We start from the raw sequence: 12,069 nt of genomic DNA, 5'->3' as shown, positions 1-12,069 counted from the left end.
TAATGTATCTAGAATACAGAACATTACAGGCCCTTTGGCCTCTTAACCTACTCCAAGATCAATATTAGCTAGCCCTCCATTTTCAATTATCCATGTTCCTATCCAAGAGTCTCTTAATAGATCTGCTTCTACCACCCCCACCCCCCCCCCATCACCTTAAAATTATGCCCTCTCATATTAGCCATTTCCACCCTGGCTGTTCACTCTGTCTATACCTCTTATTTTATAAATCTATATTAAGTCACCTCTCAAACTGTTTTGCTCAATTGTTCTGGGCATTCCAGCCCCAAGTTGTCCCAGTCAAAACATTGCAATCCAATATAGGCCCTTTCACCTATGATGCTGTACTGACCTATATAAACCTACGCCAAGATCAAACTAACCTTTCCACTTTTCTTACATCCATGTGCCAATTGGGGATCTCTTAAATGCCCCTGCTGTATCTGTTTCTACTACCATTCATGCCTGACCTGGGTGTTCCAAGCATCCACCACACTCCATGGAGGGAGAAGAGGGAATTATCTCTTGACATTTCCCTGAAACTTTCCTCCACTCTTAAATTAATGGCTACTGTCATCCTGGGGTAAAAAGCTGTCCACTCTTATCTATGCCTCTCATAATCTTACACACGTCTATCCAGACACCTCATCCTTCTTCACTCCAAAGAGAAAAGTCCTAGCTCATGCAACCTTGCCTCATAAGGCATGCTCTTTAATCCAGGCATCATCCTGATAAATCTCTGCACATTCTCTAAATCGGGGGGTATGGAGGGAAGGCTGGGGCAGGGTTCTGAGTTGGATGATCAGCCATGATCATAATAAATGGTGGTGCAGGCTCAAAGGGCCGAATGGCCTACTCCTGTACCTATTTTCTATGTTTCCACAACTTATAATGAGGTGACCAGAACTGAACACAATAATCCAAATGTGGTCTAACTAGAGTTTCAGAGCTGCAATGTTACCTCACGTCTCTGAACTCAATACCCCAACACCCCATATGTCCTTTCACCTTGTGAGGGATCTATGGCTGTGAACTCCAAGATCCCTCTGTTTCTCCATACTACTGAATCCTGCCATTAACCTTGTATTCTGCCTTCAAATTTGACCTTCCAAGGTAAATCGCAAAACACTTTTCCTGGTTGACTTCCATCTACCATTTCTCAGCTCAGCTCTGCATCCAAAGAATGTCCCTAACACCACCAACTTTCATGTCATCTGCAGACTTACTAACTCCGCCAAGTCATTTATAAATATCACAAAGAGCAGGGACTGGCCTGTCCCAGAGGCAGTGACACAGATCAGTCATGCTTGCAACGTGAAATGATATTTACTGAATGCTACAATTAACCATTAAGAGCCCAATTCCCAGTACCTGATAGAACCTTGGTAAGGAAAGGATACAAGTCATCAAATCATTTCTCTGCAGATTAATTAACTGCACATTCTGGTGGTTGTTTACGAAGTGGAGCTGCAGTGTCACCAGTTTGGCCAGTTTCACACACTGAGAGGCACGCCGGATACACGAGTCCTAGGAACAACAAGGCAAACATTCCAAAATAATCTCTAGGAGTTATTGACAATGGGGACTGCTTCCACTGAATAGATTGTGTCACATTACAGAACATTAAGGTCATATCTAATAATTGTAGACAGCAGATTGTAGAGTGAGTTCATTTGAGCACTCCTCGTACTCAATTCCATCTGATAGAGGCATTTACAATTATGGTGGTTATTCTTGGGTGGATATAGGAACTAGAATTAGAATCAAGTTTAAATCAGTGAGATACATCATGAAATTTGTTTCATGCCAGCAGTACAGTGCAAGACAAAAAGTTAGTATAAATTACAAGAATATATATAAATAAAGTGCACGTAGAGCAAATTTTAGTGCTAAGTAATAAAAACCGAATGCCTGGAATGGAGGGATATGGAGAGACTGGGTATGGCTGGATTTAGTCTCACTGGCTGAGGTGTGACCTTGTAAAGATTTATAACAATAAATAGGGTAGATAGTCTTTTTGCTAAGGCTTCAACTAGAGGACACAGGTTTAAGATCGGAGATCAGAGGCATTTTTCACACAGGTTGGTGGGCATCTGGAAGAGGCTACCAGAGGGGGTGGTAAAGGTATTGAACAAATCATAATAATACATACTTTATTGATCCTGAGTGGGAAATTATTTAGTTACAGCTACAATATTTAAAAACACATCAGTGTGGAGACTTTAATAAACTACAGAATAATAATATACACAATGTATGAAATTGTATAAAACACTTGTACTGTGATGTGTGTTCTCCTAATTGGATAGGAAGCTAAAGCGAAGACCAAATGGGATTAGTGTTAATGGGGACTGCAGTCAACTTGGACCAAATGTGTTTCTGCACAGCACTGATCTGAGTCCACAAAGGATTAGACACAATGCAAGTGTGAAACATTTCCGTACTCCCTCAAAATCATTCAAGGAATGAGTATTTTTCCGGGCTTCTGCACAAGGATGAAGAACCCCATGACATCACTTATGAATGTAACAAAGATTCTTAATCAAGGCAAGCTGTTCATTGGAGGATCAGGTGATATTTAATCTTATCAGTTACAATGTATCCAGAACAAGCAACAAGGAAATCCCCATACATTTTGAATGAAGTATTACAGCAAGGACTCTGTTGTTTTCTCAGGTCCACAATTATTCCAGAACAAAGTCTGAGGAGCTACCACCAGCAGCAGACCAAGACTTCACCCTCAACTACCGTATCTGCCTCTACCACCAGCCCTAGCAGCAGGTTCCACACACACAAGATAATTGTTCAACCAGTGATAAAAGGAATGCCCAGTGTGTACAATGCAGATTAGAAATTAATTCTTAACAATCGCTCAAAATGTCATTTGCAGCTTCACAGAGTTTGTGCAAAAACAGGTTATAGATTATCAAGAATTATATGAATCACTTGAAACAAGTGAATTAAATCTAATGTGGTATAATTTATTCTAGGAGCTACAGATTTTCATTTTTGTTACATGACAATATTTGGAAAATGGTGAGAAGGTTAAAGATGGAGACTGAATTAACAAGTCTGAAACTAGTGAACAAGTTGTACTTCATTATGACTCTTTTTGCGATTCTGCCTCCAAACACAAAAAAGGACTGGCATTTAGACCTGTACATCCTTAAGATGAACAGAATTTGGCCATTTGGACCATTGTCTTCTCCACTATTCGATCATGGCTGATTTATTTCCCTCTCAATCCCATTATTCCAGATTCTTCCCATAACATTTGGCACCCTTACTAATCAAGAACCTATCAACCTTTGCTTTACATTTCACTATATATATAATTCCTTAATTGGAATTGGCAATAGCTGGTGGGTAGCCCAAAGCCTTTACAATGTCTACAAATCAAATCACGATATGATGGATGCCTGGGTGGGCGCAAAGCTGACAATAGTGGTAAAGTTCACCCACCAGCCTCACCATCAACAGACAGTGGCTGCAGTGTGCACCATTTACAAAATGAACTGTAGTTATTTGCCCAGGCAACTCTGACAACACCTTACGACTACCACCATCGAGGACAAGGTCTTCAGAGTACATGAAATGCCAACACCTGCAGGTTCTCCCGAAAGCTGTGAGCCCTTCTGACTTGGGAATATTCATTCCTTCATCAGTACTGGGACTAAATCCTGAAACACCACGCAATAGCACTGGTGGAGGGATCTTTAGCCAGAGGGTGGCGAATCTGGGCAATTCATTTCCAGAGATGGCTGTGGAGGCCAAGTCATTGGGTAAATTTAAAGCAGAGGTTGATAGGTTCTTGATTAGTCAGGGTTACAGGGAGGAGAATAGGGTTGAGAGGGATAATAAATCAGCCATGATGGAATGGCAGACTCAATGTCCTCATTCTGTTCCTATGTCTAATGGAGGCTCACCATCTCCTTGTCAAGGACAATCTAGCAATAAATGTCAATGATGCATGTAAGTGTTTCTAGCATCTCTTGTGTTTACATTAAAGATTCCTTGTGATCTAACCATGAACTGTATTAGTCTAATAATAATGTTGAAAACTTATGGAAATAATGATTTTTACTGCATGTAAGTCAGTACCCTTCAGTACTTTTAACATTCACATTAATGTAATTCTTAAAATTAAATTGTAATGACTATCAGTGAGTCCTCTGGAATCTTTTGCCTATTTTCTGAATCGGTTATTATCACTGACATATGTCATGAAATTTGTTACAATTATATTGAGTAAATTGTACAGAAAGTGTAGTAATTTTTATGTTCTTCCAGTATCTGTTTTCTGAACTTTTTCACTGGGAAACACTGCTGAGTATGCTGGAGTGTCCATATTAATAAAGCAATTCATGACAAAGCTCTGACATTTTAACTATACACCTATACAAGAAAACATTTTCCTTGCGTTTTTGTTACCACTGAATAACACCTGAAATTGAATTGGAGTTGACAATTTGAGCTCAAGGCACCAAGATGTCCATTTACCTTTGAATAACTCTCAGCAGCATCTTTGAGAAAAGCCAGAATCTTCACCAAAGATTTCTTCAACTCGGGCGTTACCTCTGAAACATGAGAAGGACAGTGTGATAAATACCAAGCAGACATTTGCACAGAGGTCAATTCCTGAAAAAAACTCACTGGATTACATAAAAAGCTTAATTAGAAAATTTATTTTCAACAGTAAAATTTGGATTAAAGCAAATAATGTAGAAAATAATTTCACACATTAATTGCTCCACTAGAAATTTAATTCAGACTCATTTATGACATTTTCCATTAATACCATTAGTGTATCAACCCAAAACCCAAACAATGGTCCATTACTTATTGAGATGCAGCATGGAACAGGACCTTCTGGCACACTGCGCTGTGCTGCCTGGCAACTGATCAATGTACAATTACAATGACTGATTAACCTACCAGCCAGTAGGTCTTTGGACTGTGGAAGGAAGCCCACGTGGTCATGGGGGAATATACAAACTCCTTACAGACAGTGGTAGGAATTAAACCCAGATCACTGATACTGCCAACCACTACACTACTGTGCTGCCCCTTATTGAAATAACATTATAGCTAGACGGAGATAAACTCATAAGCCTCAATACTGGTAATCTGGGTTTTTCACATGACAAATCCGCTTATTCTAATTTGAATTGGCCAGTCCAGGAGTAATGCCTAAATTCAGTTATACCTGTTGTTTTCTCTTTATGTTAAAATGATTTCCTAAGATTTATTTTTTCTGACTGGCCCACACTATGGACATAGCCACGGGGTCTGATGTTGTGAATTACTTATTACTGCAACACAGCTGGAGGCCATTTGCTCCAAAGGGTCTGTGCTGATTCCAGACTGAGCAATCCTCTCAGTACCAGAGCTCGCTGCTTATTTCCCATTACCCCTTCAACATACTGTCCAGCACGTGGCGTGAGGCGCTGCATAGCAGTTAGCGTAAAACTATTACAGATCTGGTGACCTGGATTCAATCCCGCTGCTGTCAGTAAGGAGTCTGTACGTTCTCCCTGTGACCGCCTAGGTTTCCTCCCACAGTCGGCTTAGTAGGTTAACTGGGTGGCATAGGCTTGTTAGGCTGGAAGGCCTATTACTGTGCTGTTTCTCTAAACAAACTGAATGGCCTCCAGCGGGACTCACCCCAAGGCTGCGACTCGATGAGCTTCAGCTGGACCCGGGCTGCACTCTCGTGGTTTTCCCCGATCTCACGACACATGCTGAAGCAGAAGGCCACCATGTTGTGCTTCTCACTGTCGCCAGGCAGGCAGCGTTTGATGTAGTCCAGCAGAGCCGTCTTCAGGCCTCCATTCTACATTTCAGCAAAAAGAAACTTACAAAACTCACTTCAAGGGAATTAACTAATAAGACTGGCAAAGCTGAGGAATGGGAAGAGTTGGTCTAATGGTTAGGAACCCTACACAATGAGCTCCTAAACACAAGAGACTGTGCTGATGCTGGAAATCCAGAGTGACACACACACAGTTGCCGAAGGAACTTAGTAATTCTGGCAGCATCTATGGATGAGAATAAAAGACCACAAGACATAGGAGCAGAATTAGGCCACTCAGTCCACTGAGTCTATTCTACTATTCCATCATGGCTGACTCATTATTCCTCTTGACCCCATTCTCCTGCTTTCTCCCATTAACCTTTGACACCCTGACTAACCAAGAACCTATCAACCTCTGCTTTAAATATACCTAACGATTTGCCTCCATAGCCGTCTGTGGCATTACGTTTCACAGATTCACCACCCTCTGGCTAAAGAAATTCCTTCTCATCTTTGTTCTAAATGGACATCCCTCTGCTTTGAGACAGTACCTTCTGCTCCTACACTCCACCACTAAAGGAAACAATAATTCTGTCCAGGCCTTTCAATATTCAATAGGATTCAATGAGATTCTCCCTCATTTTTCTAAACTTAAGTGAGTGGAGACCCAGAGCCTCATACATTAACCCTTTCATTCCTGGAATGATTCTCATGAACCACCTCTGGACCCTCTCCAATGGCAGCACGTCTATTCTTAGGCCACGTCCACACTACGCCGGATAATTTTGAAAACGCCAGTTTCGAGTAAAAATGACAGGTGTCCACACTAAGCATTTTTCAAAATATCTCCGTCCACATTAGACGGATATTTGGGTGAATCTCCTCCTACTGGGCATGTGCAAGACACACAGAAAACAAGCGAAGAGGAAACGGTATACTTGGTGCGCATTTGTCCAGTTACAGAGTAGAAAAACTTACAAGAATTGCTCTTGGCTCTCGTGCAAGAGGACTTAAAACAAACAAAAACAAATACTGGAGCGTATGGAGGCAACCGACAGGGAGTTCACGGACAGTATGACCCGGCTGACGACGAACATTGAAAAACTGACTAACTCTGTTTCATTAATAAAGCACCTTGTTAAATGTATAAAACATGTCTGCATCAGTGTTATCTTGTATTTCCATACAATGTTACATTACGCTGTTACACATCTATTGTCAGAGAAGTACTTGCATAAACACCTTCATACAAGCAAGGACAGAAAACAGGGCAAAGTGAGTATACTTATTTATTCAGTAAGCTATGGGTCAAAGTATTTGGTGAGTACATTTCTAACTCTTCTGGCTTCAGTCTTGTTGTCGTCTGTTCTGAAATGGTTAGGTTCTGCGAAGCGCAGAATCAAATATCGCTGTGATGATTGTATGCTCTAGTATCAATTGTTTGGCGACAATAAAGTAGTAATAATAATAAGAATAATAAGAAGAAAACAATGAAATGCTAGGCTGCCGCCATCTGTTCCGGCACATCATGACAGCAGTTTTAAAAAGCTCCGGTTACCCCGTACACACTGCAACGGATATTAGGCGTTTTCAGACTTATTCACTCTGGAGACCATTTCCGAAAATCTCTGTTTGTGGGGGATGAAAACTCCGTTTTAGTGTGGACAGAGAAGAGAGTCAAAACGAAGAGAAAAAGCTTTGTTTTCAAAATTATCCGGCGTAGTGTGGACATAGCCTTAGATAAGGGGCCCAAAACTGCTCACAATACTCCATGCAGTCTGACCAAGGCCTTATAAAGTCTGAACATTACATCCTTGCTCTTATATTCTAGTCCTCTCTAAATGAATTCAAACATTGCATTTGCCTGCCTTATCACTGACTCAACCTGCAAGTTAACCTTTAGGGAATCCTGCACAAGGACTCCTAAGTCCCTTCGTATCTCCGATTTTTGAATTTTCTCCCCTATACTATATTCCATCTGCCACTTCTTTGCCCATTCTTCCAATCTGTCCACCTTCCGCAGCCTCCCTGCTTCCCCAACGCTACCTGCCCCTCCACTTATTTTGTATCATCTGCAAACTTAGCCACAAAGCCATCAACCTGTCATCCAAATTGTTAAAATATAACGTGAAAAGAATCAGTCCCAACACCACCCCCTGTGGAACACCACATGTCACTGGTAGCCAACCAGAATATGCCCCTTTTATTCCGACTCTTTGCCTCCTGTTAATCAGCCAATCTTCTATCCACACTGGTATCTTTCCTATAATACCACGGGCTCTTATCTTGTTAAGCAGCCTCATCTGCAGCATCTTGTCAAAGGCTTTCTGAAAATCCAAGTAAACAATATCCACTGTCTCTCCTTTGTCGATCCTGCCTGTTATTTCCTCAAAGAATTCCAACAGATTTGTTAGGCAAGATTTCTCCTTAAGGAAACCAAGCTGACTTTGGTCATTTATCTCCAAGTACACCAAAATCTCATCCTTAATAATTGACTCCAACATCTTCCCAACCACTGAAGTCAGGTTGACCGATTTCATTTATCATCAAAGTATACAACTCTGAAATTCTTCAATTCTCCAAGTAGCCATGAAACCAATAAGTAAAGAAAGGCTGCATGATTATCAACCCCTAAATCCCATCTCCCCGCAAAAACAAAAGAACAAAGACGGATCAGGCACATTGACACCCCAAATCCCTCCTTCTCCGCAAAAAATTAACAAAACTGATCGGGCACATCGACCCTCAAATCCCTCCTCCCATACAAAAAAAAATGAACAAAAACAGAACAGGCACATCCTATAATTTCCTTTCTTCTTCTTCTTCCCTCCCTTCTTAAAGAGTGGAGTGGCATTTTCAATTCTCCATTCCTCCAAAACCATTCCAGAATCTAGTGATTCTTGAAAAATCGTTACTAATGCCTCCACAATCTCTTCAGCTATCTCTTTCGAAACCTTGATGTGTAGTCCATCTGGTCCAGGTGACTTATCTACCTTCAGATCTTTCAGCTTCCCAAGTACCTTCTCATTAGTAAAAGCAACGACACTTTTGACACCTGAATTTCTGGCATAGCGTCTTCCACAGCGAAGAGTGATGCAAAATCCTACTACCTCTCCAGTATCGTTTCCATTGGTCCAATGTCCACTCTCACCACTATTTTATATCTGAAAAAAAACTTTTGGTATGCTCCTTGATATTACTGGCTAGCTTGCCTTCATATTTTCTCTCATGTTGTTTTAAAATTTGCCTTTTGTTGGTTTTTAAAAGCTTCCCAATCCCCTACCTTTCCACTAACTTTTGCTGCATTATATACCAGAAAAGATCTGCTGGTATTGGAGAAGATCCAGATGAGGTTCGTGAGAATGATCCCAGGAATGAAAGGGTTAATATACGAGGAGCGTTTGATAGCTCTTGGCCTGTACGCGCCGGAGTTTAGAAAAATGTGGGAGGATCTCACTGAAACCTATTGAATACTAAAAGGACTGGATAGAGTGGATGTGGAGAGAGTGTTTCCTACAGTGGGGTGGGGGGGGGTGAGTCTGAGGATCAGAAGGCACAGCCTCAGATTAGAGGAATATCCATTTCAAACAAAGATGAGAAGGAATTTCTTTAACTAGAGGGTGGTGAATCCAAGGAATTAATTACCAAAGGCGACTGTGCAGGCCAAATCAATGGGTATATTTAATACAGAGGTTGATAGGTTCTTAATTAATTAGGGTATCAAAGGTTATGGAGAGACGGCAAGAGAATGGGATCAAGAAGGATAATAAATCAGCCATGATGAAATGGCACAGCAGACTTGATGGGCCAAATGGCCTAATCTTGATCCTATGTCTTATGATATTAAGAGAGAAGGCAGGGATGAGGCAGAACTTAGCGATATTGACGTTTATGCCATCAGGTTGGAGGCTACCCAAACAGAATATAAGGGTTGATTTTCCAAGTTGAGTTTGGCATCATCATGGCAGTAGAGGAGGCCATGGACAGACATATTGGAATGGGAAGGGAAATTGATCTGTTGTTGAGGACGGAGCAAAAGTGCTCGAAAAAGCGGTCCCTCAATCAACGTTGGGTTTCACCAGCGTAGTGGAGACTGCACTGAGAGCACTGGATACAGTAGATGACTCTGACAGACTCACAGGTGAAGTGACCCCTCACCTGGAAGGACTGTTTGGAGCGGTGAATGATGATGTGCAAGGAGGTGTAGTACTCGTCCGGCATGCAGGGATAATTTCAGGAAGATCAGTGGAGAGGTAGGAACGGACAAGGGAATCAGAGAGAGAGCGATCCCTGTGGAAAGCCGAGAGTCGGGGGAGGTAAAAACGTGTTTGTTGTAAACAGACAGCTCCTGATCTTAAGTGGGTCACCAGTACATTGCACATATTGTCTCTATAGATTCACCTGGAATTTACTGGGACTGGAGGCATTGAGTTAATAAGGAGATTGGACAGGATGGGACTCATCTGAGGGAGTTCCATCACTGGTGTTGTAACACTAAAGATTCTGGCAATAACTTCATCGTTGTGTCTCCTCCCTGCGATTGGAAGGAAAGTCAGAGGATAGGTGTAGCAGGTTTGGGCGAAGGAGCAGCACAGAGATGTAGCAGTTAGCGTAACGCTGTACAGTGCCAGGGATGAGGGTTCAATTCCCACTGCCGTCTGTAAGGAGATTGCGATTTCTACCCGTGATCATATGGTTTTGCTCCGGGTAAACCGGTTCTCTCCCACATTCCAAAGATGTATGGGTTAGTAAGCTGTGGGTATGCAACTTGGTGACATTTGCGGGCTGCCCCCATCAAATTCTCCGACTGTGTTGCTCTTTGACACAAACAACATTTTACTGCACATACATTTTAACAAACACGAGGTAAGTAAAGCTAATCCCTAATCGTTTTTCACCTACCCAGCCTGTCACCAATCCACTTACCGAGACAACGTTTTTCCTCAACAGCATCTCAAACCTATGATTCTCATGGAGCAGGTCGAATATGTAGGTCATATCGTTGTATCGTCCGATGCCTGTGATAAGCCGCACCTACAGGGAGTTAAAATTCTCTGGTTCATTCTCTGTACACTTCTTCTTTCATTAATTAAAACATTCAGAGGTTTGGAAAGAAAATAGATTCAGTAGTGTTACCACATAGAACACTGATCAATACAGCACAATAAAGGCCCTTCAGCCACAATGTTGTACCAACCCGTTAACCGTCTCCAATATCAATTGAACCCCTCCCTCCCACATAGCCTTCTGTTTTACTATTATCCATCTGCCTATCTAATAGTCTCTGATATATCTGCCTTTACCATCACCCCTGGCAGGGCATTTCTCACACCCACCCTCTCTGTGTAAAGAACATACTTATGACATAACCCCCTATACTTCCCTCCAAATCATCTTAAAGTTATAGAACATAGAATAGTACAGCACAGTACAGGCCCTTCGGCCCACAATGTTGTGCTGACCCTCAAACCCTGCCTCCCATATAAGCCCCCAGCTTAGATTCCTCCATATACCTGTCTAGTAGTCTCTTAAACTTCACGAGTGTATCTGCCTCCATCACCGACTCAGGCAGTGTATTCCACGCACCAACCACTCTCTGAGTAAAAAACCTTCCTCTAATATCCCCCTTGAACTTCCCACCCCTTACCTTAAAGCCATGTCCTCTTGTATTGAGCAGTGGTGCCCTGGGGAAGAGGCGCTGGCTATCCACTCTATCTATTCCTCTTATTATCTTGTACACCTCTATCATGTCTCCTCTCATCCTCCTTCTCTCCAAAGAGTAAAGCCCTAGCTCCCTTAATCTCTGATCATAATCCATACTCTCTAAACCAGGCAGCATCCTGGTAAATCTCCTCTGCACCCTTTCCAATGCTTTCACATCCTTCCTATAGTGAGGTGACCAGAACTGGACACAATACTCCAAGTGTGGCCTAATCAGAGTTTTATAGAGCTGCATCATTACATCGCGACTCTTAAACTCTATCCCTCGACTTCTGAAAGCTAACACACCATAAGTTTTCTTAACTACCCTATCCACCTGTGAGGCAACTTTCAGGGATCTGTGGACATGTACCCCAAGATCCCTCTGCTCCTCCACACTACCAAGTATCCTGCCATTTACTTTGTACTCTGCCTTGGAGTTTGTCCTTCCAAAGTGTACCACCTCCCACTTCTCCGGGTTGAACTCCATCTGCCACTTCTCAGCCCACTTCTGCATCCTATCAATGTCTCTCTGCAATCTTTGACAATCCTCTACACTATCTACAACACTACCA

General features: G+C 42.1%; 1 protein-coding gene across 2 annotated transcripts in view; it reads right to left on the bottom strand.

The window, feature by feature from the left end:
- spg11 (SPG11 vesicle trafficking associated, spatacsin) overlaps positions 1-12,069 on the bottom strand; it is a 208,412-nt gene that overhangs the window by 1,581 nt on the left and 194,762 nt on the right. For both annotated transcript variants that reach the window (XM_063066206.1, XM_063066207.1), the window contains 4 exons: positions 10,721-10,828; positions 5,665-5,833; positions 4,501-4,577; positions 1,372-1,527 (listed from right to left, as the gene is read on the bottom strand). In XM_063066206.1, the coding sequence (XP_062922276.1) occupies positions 1,372-1,527; positions 4,501-4,577; positions 5,665-5,833; positions 10,721-10,828 (510 nt within the window). The remainder of the gene's footprint in view (positions 1-1,371; positions 1,528-4,500; positions 4,578-5,664; positions 5,834-10,720; positions 10,829-12,069) is intronic.

The sequence above is a fragment of the Mobula hypostoma genome, chromosome 13 (genome assembly GCF_963921235.1).
Source record: "Mobula hypostoma chromosome 13, sMobHyp1.1, whole genome shotgun sequence".
In the NCBI taxonomy this organism is placed as follows: domain Eukaryota; kingdom Metazoa; phylum Chordata; class Chondrichthyes; order Myliobatiformes; family Myliobatidae; genus Mobula; species Mobula hypostoma.
The sequence above is the reverse complement of the archived record's forward strand: the minus strand, read 5'-3'. Positions and strand labels throughout refer to the sequence as shown.